This window comes from Suillus discolor (genome assembly GCF_016758755.1).
Source record: "Suillus discolor strain FC423 chromosome Unknown F5147scaffold_48, whole genome shotgun sequence".
NCBI lineage: Eukaryota > Fungi > Basidiomycota > Agaricomycetes > Boletales > Suillaceae > Suillus > Suillus discolor.
This window is the reverse complement of record NW_024541295.1, coordinates 319,225-333,137: the sequence shown is the minus strand read 5'-3', so window position 1 is coordinate 333,137 and position 13,913 is coordinate 319,225. Positions and strand designations below refer to the sequence as shown.

Here is a 13,913-nt window from a genome sequence, read left to right as displayed (position 1 = left end):
GACTTCTTGGGTTATCTATTGCTTCAAAGTTGTCGGACGACTCCTCTTTGACAGATTCTTCGGGCGAGGGCGTTACTGGTGATATCGGTTGCCTATGCGCGCGTGCTAGGAACGCGAGATCTGGTCTTGCGGGTTCTGATACGTTGCGCGAACGACCGCGCGGGGTTTGAAGGAATAAGGGACCTGGTACAATGGATTCAATAGCTTTGTCGAATGCGGCGATGGCTTCTTCTCTAGCTCTGTGACGACTGTTGGGTCTGAGTACCCGACCGGTTGTCTCAGAAGTGTCCCTCGCGGTGGGCTCCAGTTGAAGGTCAGGAATCTTGACTATAGGTGAAACGCTAAAGCTAACGGGGGTTCTACAGTAAGACCAGGATACGAGAATACGACTCGACCCAAAGGACAGCTCCTGAGAGAAGTTCCTCTTTAATGTAATGGAGGGAGTCTTCGCCAACTAGACGGGTGGTAACAGGCGCGCGAAGGCGCGAGAAGATAACGCGCGCGTAGGCGCGAGTAAGCAAATGCGAAGGCGCGCAAAGGGCGCGCGCGAGCGAAAGATGCGAGGGGCGCGCGCGTATACGGAAGCGTGCTTTTGAGCGATGGGGGAGAGTGTTCAAGTATAACAGGTGCGCGAGCGATGATAGAATAGTGAAGTATAATCGGATTTCAAGTACTAAGGTGCACTTATACAATTTGCAGTATACTCAGATAAGGGAGAAGGGAAGGAAGTAAGTTAAAAGGAACTTTCCCTCTATTTAAGAAGGGAGATTACGCTATGCGGCGCGCTTGTGAGCGTGGTACCGAACCGAGTAACCATATCAACTCTAAATATATTCTAAAGCCTATGATAGACTTTCTATATGTAAGCGCGGAGATCGGACCGAAGGTACGTCAATTCAGTGAAAGGGGTGGGGATAACGCACCAGTAAATCAGCGAGGACATAGGACGGACGGACGGACAAGGGTACGAAGGCCTAAGGGGAGGCGCACGAGTGCGCGCGAAAGGCGCGAGTGCGTGTAAGGCGCGCGAACGAGGCGCGTACGTAGGGCGCGCGCGTGAGAGCGCGTATGACTGATCCTTCGGATAAGAGCTGGAACGTGTAGGGAATTATGTGGGTAATAGGGCCGTATATTCCGCATTGAGAGGCGCGAGTCTCTACAGCGGTTGTTGAAGGAGGAAGACATCAGCTAGCAACTGATAAACAAGATCATGTGAAGTGACGTGACGCAGTGAATGTGATGCGCGAATCATATGTAGAAGTAAGTAGTATGCAGATCAACTTGAGAAGGCAGGCAATTGTGCCTACCTAAGCTGTGGCTCCACAAGCATCTCACGAGGCTCCTGAGATGCTCTTGAGAGGCTTAAGCAGCCAATCAAATGATGAATAAAAGTCTGATTAAAACATAAAACATTGATTGTTGACCCAGTACTCACCATAAAAACATCTTTCGATGGTCCGAAATAGTAGTATAGCAGTCTCTACATGTCACAGGAAACCTTTAGGTACTGTTGTAAGGTAAATGACCCATGACACTGCAAAATGCAGTGTTATGGACATTTACCTTTCAAGAGTTTGAAGCTGGCTAGTAGGACCGAAACTTGTCTCAGTGCGTCGACAAGTTTGCCCTCCCACATTGCTTGAAGCCACTGCTCCCCACTGTCTCATACCCAATATCACCTTACTGCAGTACTACCTGTGGCATCAGCAGTGACACAGCAGATTCTAGTACTACGGATAATAACACCCTACTCATCCTTCACAACGAGAACAAGAGAAACTAGTTTGGGAGCAAAAGGCGCTGGAGTTGAAGTTGGTTCACCAGGAGCTGGCATTGATTCGTGGGGAGGTGCAGGTGCTGGTGCAGATGGAACAGGAACTGGCTTGCAAGCAGGAACTGGCCTAGGAGTAGGAACCAGCCAGGGAGTAGGACGCACAAGCTGAGAGCGGGATGCAGCCAGGGCACCATCAGCGTGGAAAGTGGTAAGCATGTCAAAAAACGAGAAGATGCACATACTGAGAGTGGAACGCAGCCAGAGCACCATCAGTGTCAGGTAAGCAAGTCAAAGATGAGAACATGCACAAGCTGAGAGCGGGATGCAGCCAGAGTACCATCAGCATCGGGTAAGCAGGTCAAAGGACAAAAGCATGCACTTTCTGAGAGCAGGACACGGGCAGAGCACCATCAGCGTAAGGTAAGTAGGTCAATACACACACAAACTGCGAACAGGACGCGGGCAGAGCACCGTCAGTGTAAGGTAAGTAGGTCAATGGACGAGAACCCACACAAACTGCGAGCAGGACACAGGCAGAGCACCATCAGCGTAAGGTAAGTAGGTCAATGGATGAGAACCCACACAAACTGCGAGCAGGACGTGGGCAGAGCACCATCAGCGTCAAGTACGTAACATAAAAGACGAGATCACGCAGCACTTGACACAGGATGCACTCGTTTGAAGTATGCCCACAACAGATGCATCAGTGACGAATACATGAGACGAGTCATGTGCTTGAGGCTACAAAAAGAGCTGGTCAGTTTTGTATGTGGGGAGAAGTTTAACTTACAAACTGAGCATATGTAACATCTACACAGCGCAAAGTAGAGACAACACACGTTAAGGTGTCATGTTAAAGAACTAAGTGTCGGTGATAGAGCCTTTGGGCAAGGGGAGTGGCATCGAGTCAGGTGGGAGACCAGGCACTGATCAATGGTCGATGACTACACACAAGTGGCGTGCACAGTGCTGCGTGGGATGATGGGCGATGAGAGGGTGGGCATGATGATAGCGGGTGTCCAAGCGTCGACGAGGCAGTGCTGAGGATACGCTTGTGCCCTCTTGCCCTCAATCAGCCACATCGCAGGTGGATAGCATTGGAAGGTGGAAGCTAACCTCGTGAGCAGGACAGCAGATGAGTGATGGATGTTCAAGCACAAGGACTTGCAACTCGAAATGGTGTGAGACTGAAGTGATGGGGGCATCAGTTAGTAGAGAAATAAAACTAGATAGATGCACCCAAACCAACTATACCAATCCTACTAGGTAAAGACAATTGAAGATACGAGCGACGTGAGGCAGAACGAAGGCGAGGATAACAAAGTGAACAACAGTACAAATCGTCGCAGCACGAGCGTGTTGAGTATAAGCTGGGAGCTGTCATGGTGGAGAGACAGGACTCAGTCAAGACAAGGACGGAATGAGCACTAAGTACCATTAAGTAGTCCTGGGACGGGGATGCTGATGATGTCAGTGAGGAATCGCAGAGCATCGCAGATGATGTACGGAATATCCAGAGGGTCAGGAGAGGGCTACAAGGCTCAAGGGAGGCACTGCGGGAGGATTCTGGAGGAAGGAAGGCGTGCTATAAATAGAACATCAGCGAGGCCGGGTCTCTTAGACCATATAATCCTAACATAAAAATAGGGTCTGACAGACCTTTAACAGTACCGAGAACTGCTGCCTGAGGTGTGTAAACGAGGGCCAGGGCAAGTGCAGGAATTGGACTGAAGGAAAGAGAGAAGGTTATATCGGATGAAGAGCTACACCAAACCTTAAGGTATAGATACAATCACTGTTGAAACTCTCGCACTAGAAAAGCGGACGAGAACGCAGAACAAAAATCATGTGTTAAACCAATCATGACGACCTGGCATGTGAAAGACACATCTAAAAATCCAACTTTACGAAAATGTAGTCTAAAACTCATTGCAAGACTTTTGTGAGAGTTTCCGTTTTAGTTAGACTACAATTCAGTTCGTAAATACCTGGTTTTGGTTATGTGAGGACCCTGACTTAAGTTTTACAAAATTTAGTGCGAGATTTGAAGACAATGTGATATTATCAATGCGATGCGAGATTATCAATGCAATGTGAGATTATCAGTGTGATAAATGTGTTATCTAGTAGTACAAAGATTCAAACCATTTGAAACCAATGTAAAACGTATCTACGAGGACGGTGCTTGCGTCGGTCCAACCAGCAACACATACTGCAAAAACCTACAAAATTCTGCCTTCTTGTCGTCCGTCAAGTCGTCCATTGCTTTCACAATAGCGAGAAACTTCCAGTTGCCTGACATCCCCCCGAAGGGATCCATCTGCACGTGAATCTTGTATTGCTCATCCAAGCTGCAGAAAGTAGCAGCACCGGAGAGTGCCCAGATATACTTCAACCTTTCCAGTTGTTCTTCCTCCGTCTCGCCGAGGAATTCTTGGCGCAAGCCGAACCAAACGAATCAAATGACGTTGGCCATTATAAATGGATTCTGGAATTTCGCCTTGATATGGATTCTACCGTCCTGAAAAGATTAAGTTTAGTCTTCAACAACAGGTAAAAATGAAACTGTACCTGGTTGAACGTGTAAATGTGCATGAACGTGAGTCCGTCGCCCTCCATCGCGATCTTGTCGACCACTCATTTACGATAGATGACAGGGGGCGTGGTACTGTATAACGGGGGAAACAGTCGATACACGTGGAAGGCGCCCATACACGCAAACTTGACTACTTTTCCGCAGGTCACTGACAATGTGTTTGCGACCTCACCCCGACGTTTACTGGTGATAAAGTTTGCGACCGTTGCTAAAAGAATGCGTAAGTACGATGCCAACAATCCACGCATAAAACTTACTGTTAGGACCGAAGCATTGTGGCAATGACTCCTGAATAACCTTTATCAGCATAGCTTTATTTTGGGGCTTTGTCGACGGTCATCGCATTCAGGCTAAATAGTTTGCGCGTGACGAGTTTCATCGCGCCCTTCATCGTCTGGTTAATGGTGGCGTCAGGGACTATTATAGTGGGAATGGAATCAGTATATGTTGACGATGTCGCAATCTGCGATGTCGAGCTTTCGATTGTGGATGGGATCTGTGGGCGGGTTGTCGGGTAGGGAGCCATCCATGGTGTTGGTGGCATCGGCCGTTGACTCCCTCGTTTCTTTGCGAGTCTTGCTGGGCCCACCGTCTAGATGAAAGGAATAGTATGAGTATTAAATAGATCCAAGAATAAATAACTTACATGCATGACATCTGTTTGAGGGATCTCACCTCGTTGGATGAGCATTGTGTCCGACATACTCGTGCTGGCTGTGCTACCTGTAGCACCCTGGAATGAGTAGTGTTCATCGGGATATGAGCCCTGTGGGGGCGCTTCAAAGGACGGTTGATTCTGAAAGAAGTCCCAGGAGGATTGATCGTCGAAGCCGGGGCTCTGCGTGCTGCTGTAAGAATGGCCATGTTGGGCTGTAGAACGTTGAGCTTCGAGTGACGAAAAACATGAGGAACTTACGGGTAGTCTCGAAGCTGGCGCTCTGCGTGCCGCTGTAAGAATGGTCGTGTTGGGCTGTAGAACGTTGAGCTTTGAGTGATAAAAAAACATGAGGAACTTACGGGTGGTCTCATGCGCATCGAAACCGAAATAAGACATCTGCGGTTGTTCTGTAGGAATGCGAAGCTGATCGATTGCTGGTTCGCCCAAAGGATTGAGGCCAGAGCCTCGCGGTGGTTTTGGGACTTTGGCTTTACTTTTTCGCTGGGGACCACGACTGCTAGGCATTCAAGGTTGGGGGTAAGGATGTGAGAACGTATGCGTGCATTTAACTCGCGAATCAATGTAATAGTACATACGAGGGTACTTTACACGATCTTTACAAAACCGGGAACGCGTGGCAGGCTGATAAGGTGATTTACGAACAAGGCAAAACATTTACTACCAAAGAAAAAGAGGGTAGGGGCGTGGCATGATAAGATGATCTATGAATGGGAGAAAAATATTTATGAACGGCCGGGGTGGGCGAAGCACCATATCGAACGGTCAAAGCGTGTTTATGAACGGTCGAAGCCGGTTATGAGCAGGCGAAAAACGGGCGAAGCAAAGCGGTACCAGTTGATAGCAATCTATGAACAGTGACACAAATCAATTGATTGTCACTGATATCGATCAGTGTGAGCAGCGTGAATGAGTTGGCAGTCACATACCACATGGGCAGTCACAACTGCATGCCAAACAGGCGCTGCGGGCCCGGCTGCCCACCGTGATGATGATGATCTTCTTCACCGTGATTGGAATCAGAATTGGAATCAGAGTCCATATCAGTACCGGTGTCCGTGTAACCACCCCCCAGCGTATGTGTAATGCTGTCCCTATTCTTCAAAGTACCAACAAAACGAGGTAGGTAGGGACCCTCGCCAGTAGATGCCAGTAATTCACGCCTGGCACCTGGACCCAGGCATCTTGAGACCAAGTCTGCTTGGGTAGTGATGGTGCGAAGCATTTCGCACTCATCGTCATAGACGGCTTGAGGGTAAATTGTGTCGTCATCAATTTCTGCGCGATGGCACTCAGAAAAGAAATTTCTGATCTTCTTCAGCTGTTCATCCTTGATATTGAGGTGGGCTCTGTTCTCCTTGTGGAGCGCCTGATTTAAGGCTGTCATACGCTCTGCGCACTCAACCTGCCATAGGGATGTTGCCACTTGAAGGCAAGTAACCTCGTGGCTAGCAAGTACTGCCTTAAAGGCTTTGTACAACGTGTCAACGTTCATCTGTGAGAGGCCATTAGATATCACATCCTCGTGCTTTAAATGTATCATGTAAGAACGGTTTAGAACAAAGAAAATGACAAATACCTCTTGAAGTTGTTCAGTGGTAAAGTCTGGTTCACGTCCTCATCCTGTGATGTGGGTTGTCAAACGAATATCAAGTGGAAGTTGCCTAGAAGGGTATGGAATAGGCCTCTTGGATGATCTCTCATGCAAGTGTGCTGCCCGGGAAGGTGACTTTGGCGATTGTAAGAGGTCAGGCTTATACAATAAGCTCTCCTTTACATCGGGAAGGTATGGGATCTCTTCCACTGGGGATAGGTAAACCTTTGGAGAACCTGAAAGGGAGGGGGATAGCTTGGGAGAAAATGAATGGTCAGAGCCAGATAAGAGCTCAGTAGCCATTGTATGGGGTGACTCAAGGTAGTTGACCTTCTTGAGGAATTTCAAGGGAGTTAATTCAACACGTGTTGCACTACTTGACGTAGTACTGGTAAAAGCAGGACTGTTTGGTCGAGGAGGAGATGAGACTGGTGATGAAGACGCAAACTCCATTGGCTCGGCGCGATGACTGTGTGCTGTGAAATGTGAGGTCCTCGGAGTTTGAATTTCAGCCTTGTGCAATCCTGCAAGTCTGTCAACGTCTGGCACACTTGAGTCAAAGCCAAGTCTACGCTATAATGTAAGTACTCCCATTGCTCACTTCATGATACCACACATACCTTTGGCAGGCTATGTCCCAACTGCAAATTGGGGGAATATTCATCCATTGAGGCGCTTATTTCACATCTCAATGCTCCGTCTACTTGCTGGCCTTCCGATACACAACCACAAGCTTTACCTGTCCCTTCTATATTCAATCAAGGTGGTCAGACACCCGTCACTGGTACCTGCCACCCACAATCCGGATATGTCTATGGGATCGGTAAAAACATGCTGGATAAGTTGGAAGATGATCAATTTGCGCATCAGCGGTCGATAAATGCTTATTACCCTTTCACTGACCAAGGTGAATGGGAATTAGGGAAATTCTTGGTCAAAAACCTTATGCAAACCCAAATTACAAAGTTCTTGAAGTTGAAATGGGTAATGAGGAACAAAGATCTAAGCTGTACTCCCAACTCTGATCTTGATTTCACAGTTTGACGCTCCGAATCGTGCAAGACCATCTTTTACCACAAAGGATCACCTCCTAGACTGGATGGACTCGCTCCCTTCTTTTACCCCATGGAAAGTCTCCAAGTTAGAGTTCAAAGGCTATAAGACTGTCCATCCCGTGGAGCTCGTTTGGCGTGATGCACTGCAGGTCGTCCAGCAACTCTTTAGCGACCCAATGTTTGCTAACCACATGACCTTTAACCCCTACGTTGCCAACGTCAAAAATCAGCGCGAATACGGGGATTACATGAGTGCCGATATGGCATGGAAAATCCAGGTTTTTTGCCCTGTTAATCTACGCCTCACTGAGTAATAGACTGATTTCTTTATTTCTAGGACTATCACCCATTGGGTGCGACTCAAGTCCCAATTATCTTGGGATCGGATAAAACTCCTGTGACGCGACTTGCCAGGGGAATCGAGATGCACCCGGTCTTCGTCACCATCGGTAATATTGATTCGGAGGTCCATTCCAAGGCAACATTACGAGCTTGGCGCTGCGTAGCCTATATTCCCATTGTAAAGTTCCGCGTTCATCAAGAATACCAGTCCATTCTCCAGGCCAGACTATGGCATAAATGCATGGACCTCGTTTTTGCAAACCTCAAGGTCGCAGCAAACGACGGCTGTTTCATGCCCGATCCCTCCCGCTACATTTGTCATGTATTCACGCCACTCATCGCTCACGTGTGCGACCTGCCGGAGGCTACTATGATCGCTGCAGTCAGTAAAAACTTGTCCCCGCTAACCATGGCAATACAAGCAGATTTCAGTGATGGAATTCTCCACCCCCCTCGTACCGGGAACCACTCATTGTGGGGATATCCCAAAATGTTGATCCCTGGGATCTGGACAAGTTCCAGAAAGTGGCCAAAGCCGTCAATTTGTCTGGTGTTCACATGCCGTACTGGCGTGATTGGAAGTTTGCATGTCCATTGGTCTTCCTTGCTGGTGAGGTGCTGCACACCTGTCATAAGTTTTTCGCAGATCATCCACTAAAATGGATCAAAGAGGCTCTAGGAAATTATGAGCTCGATACTCGCTTCATGGTCCAGTATAAGCGGGTCGGAATGCGCCATTTCACGAAAGGCATCACGCATGTTAATCAAATGACAGGCCGGGAGCATAGAGACATCCAACGCACTATCGTTGCGTCAATTGCAGGGGCCATTCCACACAGATTCATCCGTGCAATCCGTTCACTCGTGGACTTCTTTTACCTCGCACAGAATCCAGTTCACTCACCTCAATCTCTTCAGTCATTGGTGCAGGCGCTTTCGGATTTCCACTCTTTCAAGGATGCTATCGTCCAGGCCGAGGCAAGGAAGGGGAAGAAGGGTATCAAAGAAGATTTTTTCATCCCGAAACTTGAGCTTCTCCAAAGCTTTGATGGTACAATTAGGAAATTGGGGACTTTGATGCAGTTCTCTGCAGACGTGACAGAGCGGTTGCTCATCACACATTGTAAGAACCTTTTCCCGCGGACGTCCTGGCAAATCATGGATTTTACGGAGCAATGTGTGTGCATTCTCAACCGCCAAGAGTCTATGGAAATTTTTGACCTGTACATGCTATTGACTTCTCATGGGGCGTCACTGGTTAATGCCATACATGCTGAAGATGAAGATGTCACTATTGCCAATCCTGCACTCTCCTGGGTTTCCCAAGTTCTCCCTGACGAAGTCAAGTCAATTCATGGTCCCTGACCTGTCCGTAATCACTTTCTCAAGGGTATCCTCTCCGGAGATGCACTCACCGCTTTTCAACTCAATGTCACGCCCGATTACAAATCGCTGTCACCATTTGACATACGCACGATATATGCACTCCTGGACTTCAATCGTGCGCTCACTGACTTCATTTGTCGTTCATCCCTTGCCAGCGGTGAACAGTCCTGCTTGGACCCCAAATCCGGACGCTTCCATGTATGGCACAAGTTCAGATTGCAGCTTCACTCAGCCTTCCAGCCACGCGTCATCATGCCAAGCCGAGTGGTGCAAGCATACCCCCCAAGCGATAATTTTCCCTTGGGAAATTGCGATACTGTTCTCATTGATGTTATAGGTATTGACGGCAAAACGAGTAAGTCTATTCCATGCGCTTATGTTCTAACCCTACTAATGTCATCTACAGCGAATTACGTTGCACAAGTGCAACTCATTTTTCAACCGACAGTCCGACGAGGTTCCAAGTTGGAACTGCCATCTTACCTCTCTGACCCACTTCTCTACGTCCAATTTTTCCGCTTCATTTCTAGTCCTGATGATCGCCCCGAACTCGCAATGTGGACTCTCGAGCGCGCGTACACGCAGGATGAAAATGGTAACCGCTGTAGGGAGGGGGCTGTCGTACGAGTGACAGATGTGACGCATGCAGTTGAATTGATACCAGTTTATGGTGATGCAGCGGCTAACGGTGTGTCCTCTGCGACTTGCTTGGAAAGCTACGAGCGTTTCTTTTTGAATAACTTCACGGACAAGGAGAGTTATCACACATTCAGTACCGAGTTTGTGTAGACAGTAGCTTAATCAGTACGCAGCGATTGTATCCATTGCTATCGGCATCTATCATATCACAAATCACATCTTATCAATGGAAAAACAACTGGCTTGAGTTTTATCAGCCAGATATGGTGTGTTATATTGGTGTTCAGCATCTCCACCAATCGCCTGAGTGCGCTACTGAAGTCGTAAGCATTCGTAAGTGTCCGTAACGTGCGTAAGTCAAACATTCATTTCAGTCGTTTTGCAGATGCAGGCAGAGTCGACTCGGGGACTGGTGGCTCGCCGCCGCTACGATTTACATAATAATGTCACAGATCCTGTATGCACCGGCCTTCTATCAACTCTCCTTATGATATATCAGGTCTATCAAGCCACAATTCACATGCCAACGTGCTGGTCCCATCCCTGCCTGGTATGAGCATAGGGTCGGCATTGTGATGCTTTTAGGAAAAGTACCATTGAACGTGATAACGCAACACGCCACCATGACTCGTTATTCGGAAGTGCGCGTCTAAATTGGCCGGCGGGAACGGCGGATTGGTGAGGGTACGCCTTCAGGCCATTAGCGTACTACTCGTGACTTCAGAGGCACTGAGAGGATCACAGGAGCCCCACGACCAGCAAGTACTGTCCCACAGAAGGCGTGCTCAATTCTTAAGTTGTCACGGTCAAGAGTTGTCAGCTCTTTGTTTGTACCATTAATTTCGGTTCCCAGAAAGGGTTAGAACCCGGTACTTCCAAACATTTTCTCCGTTGATTATATGGGCCGCACGAGCCAGGGCCAGATAGCATGCTCAAGCTCGCGAGTACTTGAAGTCTGAGTCAGCGCTGAGAAATGCAGCAGTGCAATGACTGTGGTCATGATTGTCATCATCGGCGAAAACAAAGTGCTCAAGTTCGAGGCGAGTGCGTTGTGACATACCCAACATAGAAGATGAGAAAGGACAGTTAAGAGCTCACGAAACTCCCGTTTTTGCTGCATAATGAGCACGCTGGTACTACGATATGAGAACTGTTACGATATTGTTTAGTAAACGCGGTGGCTGCGGTGCCCAAATGGAGCCTAACCCGGTCGGCTAAATTGTTTGGCTCTAAGGCACGGTGGGACTTGACAACTCTTGACCTGACAACTTAAGAATTGAGCACGCCTAGAGAGCACACATCCTCAAAATGGATATATATATATATAAAAGTACCGCTTCTTCATTCTATGCAGCGATGCATGGTACATCATGATAGTACGACACCGGATGATGATCGATCATCAATCGAGGCCTTGGTGGCTGGCGGTGGCTATTGAAATTAATATTGGTGTCCAAATGAAAAGCCAAGCCTAACTACTAGCCCACAGTGATAGTGATAACTCGGACTTTCGGATCGGGCGCATAATGCCATCCAGTGTTATCGTGTATAAATGCGTTCATCAAAACCTTGCAGCGTTGTTAACGTTTCCCCCACCCTCCACAATTCCATTCAGACAACCTTTCATGTTTAATAATCCTAAAATCTTCCCTGAAGCACATACTACCTTACTGACTTGCTTAGTCTTCACTGCTGAATTCGCACTCACCCATGGCAGGATCAACTTTAGAGAATGATATACTCCAGGACATCCTTGAAACGTGAGCCGTGCTTGGCTGTTGTACGTCTTTGCATAGTTGATACCCACCGTTTTAGGCGCCAAACGATTGTACATTTTTCCTCCTAGTCTGTTGTTGCCAGTGGCTGACATAGGTATCCTATGACTCAGTATGTTGGGATCTCTGGTTTCACCATATTGGTCTGGGACCACATTATCACCAGCGCAGATGAGGTATGACACCAGCAAAATTGGTGAAACTCAAATTCATCAACATATTCCGCGCCAGATTGAATTGATATGGAAACACCCTAAGAAGACCTGTGAGTGGCGTCTCGGATACGGATGTATACTAGCATCTGAACCTGTTTTCTAAGTTATATACTTGTTTCTACTGGTATGCATATGTATTGACAGTGTCTGCTAGTAAAAAAAGCTCACATGTCCGGGTTAATGTTCCAGAACCGATATCTTACTCCTCTCGTCTTCATTGTTAACCTGGTTGGTGAGTACCTCGCCTTTGACTTACAGTTTCACTTGTGACCTCTACTAGCATATACCCTACCTTCATGGGACCACACAGTGAGTTTTGATGTTTTAATCTATCCGTTAGTGATGAATCTTACAATCTTGATTGCAGAGGTCAGGCTTGCGCTGCATCACTGGACTTAGTTAACATTGTTTAAGTTGCCGCAATTTTGTTCGATATGAAGGGGCCACCACAGCTATAGGCATTGAGATAGCTGGGTTGATGATGCTGCTGCGGTGAAATTTATTTCTCCTCCCAGCAAACATCTACTAATGATCGAGAATACAGCGTCATTGCAATATATAAACATCAATGGGCTGCCATCGCGCCCGCGGTATTTTTAATGCTAGCTTGGATTGTAGTGACTGCATGGCTATTGAGTTATGGTGAACGTATGGTTTCATCTTCGCCACACAACGGATGAGTTTACAACATAGTTCTCAGCCGTTCATCACTTATCGGACAACATTCACTGTGAGATACTCAATTTTCGCGCATGACAACCTTGTTCACGATTTTACAGCTTGCAGCATGGTGTTTAATTCGTATGTCCTTATCAGCAATTATGCAGATGCGAGTTTTGAAATACTTTCTAGCGGCAGAATTGCTTCGGCTTCAGCTTGGTTGCCTCTGCTCTACGACACGTATGTCTTTGGGTTGACGTTGAACCGCACGCTTCCTTCGATCCGCAATAAAGAAGCGGGGCATATTATCCGTACTCTTTTTGCAGATGGGCTGCTGTACTACAGGTGCGCAAACCAGGCTCTCCAGATAGCATGCCTCACCAAGCATACAGCGTCATCTGCACCATAAATCTGATATTAACAGTCATGATTATCAGAGCTCAACAAGGGGTGAAAAACATCGCCGCACAGTGCGCATATCTCCATCACAGTGTTTGCTCCGAATTCTATTGATTTGCTCGCTGTGCATAGGCTTGAACTTCTGTGAGTGTTTTTTTCCAGTAAACCACCAATAACAGCGATTGATTGAGATGATTTTGTCACAGTCTCACAGTGAGCACGGCTTGAAGTTCGTATCCGTCATGGAGTGACAGTATCACGGTCAACAGGTCACAATGATGTCAAGGATTACTCTGAACCTCAAGAAGCAGGTGTTTCATAAACCTGGTCACCGCCACTTACAGCCGGAAAGTGTTATTATGTCCACACGCAACAATGATACACACACACCCTCAGGTGAAGTTATCGTGCTCAGCCGATTGCGATCACATTCTGTCTCCTCCGCAGCGCGCGTCGAGTCGAGCAGCCATGCGCGATCTGGCTCGGCAAGTTCTGTTGTACCCCCTGTGCGAACCATCACCTTCTCAGAGGATGCATCAATCTCCCCTACTCGGCCTCGCTTAAGCACGATAGATTCTACTACCGATATTGATCCAACTACCCTGAGTCGCAGTAGTGACAGTCCAGTTAGCGAACATGTCGATCGGCCTTCGGCCTCGAGTTCTGACCAGCGAAATACTGCAGACATTGTATGATTTACATCGATTCTCTACTTAGTCCGTTATGACAGTTGTGTGTATTAGTAATTCTTCACGGAATGCAATGTACTTATACTAAATTTATATCAATTACTAGACCCGGT

At 47.5% G+C, this 13,913-nt stretch overlaps 4 protein-coding genes across 4 annotated transcripts; 2 read left to right on the top strand and 2 right to left on the bottom strand.

Annotated features, from left to right (window-relative positions):
• Window positions 1-1,747: 1,747 nt before the first annotated feature.
• Window positions 1,748-5,553, bottom strand: F5147DRAFT_776452 (uncharacterized protein; the record flags this gene model as incomplete). The annotated part of the gene is made up of 8 exons (XM_041441858.1): window positions 1,748-2,015; window positions 3,988-4,207; window positions 4,420-4,578; window positions 4,628-4,658; window positions 4,705-4,962; window positions 5,017-5,240; window positions 5,287-5,340; window positions 5,388-5,553. The coding sequence occupies 8 exons, from the start codon at window positions 5,551-5,553 to the stop codon at window positions 1,748-1,750; spliced, it is 1,380 nt and encodes a 459-aa protein (XP_041290167.1).
• A 433-nt stretch (window positions 5,554-5,986) lies between these two features.
• F5147DRAFT_776451 (uncharacterized protein) lies at window positions 5,987-7,308 on the bottom strand (the record flags this gene model as incomplete). The annotated part of the gene is made up of 3 exons (XM_041441857.1): window positions 5,987-6,627; window positions 6,691-7,213; window positions 7,261-7,308. 3 exons carry the CDS (start codon window positions 7,306-7,308, stop codon window positions 5,987-5,989), a joined length of 1,212 nt encoding a protein of 403 aa, XP_041290166.1.
• Window positions 7,309-7,471: 163 nt separating this feature from the next.
• On the top strand, window positions 7,472-10,212 carry F5147DRAFT_776450 (uncharacterized protein; the record flags this gene model as incomplete). Its single annotated transcript, XM_041441856.1, has 7 exons — window positions 7,472-7,624; window positions 7,680-7,973; window positions 8,033-8,419; window positions 8,463-8,492; window positions 8,554-9,354; window positions 9,427-9,778; window positions 9,830-10,212. The coding sequence occupies 7 exons, from the start codon at window positions 7,472-7,474 to the stop codon at window positions 10,210-10,212; spliced, it is 2,400 nt and encodes a 799-aa protein (XP_041290165.1).
• A 1,452-nt stretch (window positions 10,213-11,664) lies between these two features.
• Window positions 11,665-13,888, top strand: F5147DRAFT_762593 (uncharacterized protein). Its single transcript, XM_041440591.1, has 16 exons — window positions 11,665-11,822; window positions 11,878-11,890; window positions 11,951-12,013; window positions 12,069-12,102; window positions 12,157-12,176; window positions 12,242-12,284; window positions 12,333-12,361; window positions 12,465-12,544; window positions 12,597-12,700; window positions 12,753-12,782; window positions 12,832-12,853; window positions 12,905-13,057; window positions 13,105-13,182; window positions 13,244-13,255; window positions 13,318-13,324; window positions 13,381-13,888. The coding sequence occupies exons 1-16, from the start codon at window positions 11,773-11,775 to the stop codon at window positions 13,804-13,806; spliced, it is 1,164 nt and encodes a 387-aa protein (XP_041290164.1). The 5' UTR covers window positions 11,665-11,772; the 3' UTR covers window positions 13,807-13,888.
• Window positions 13,889-13,913: the final 25 nt, after the last annotated feature.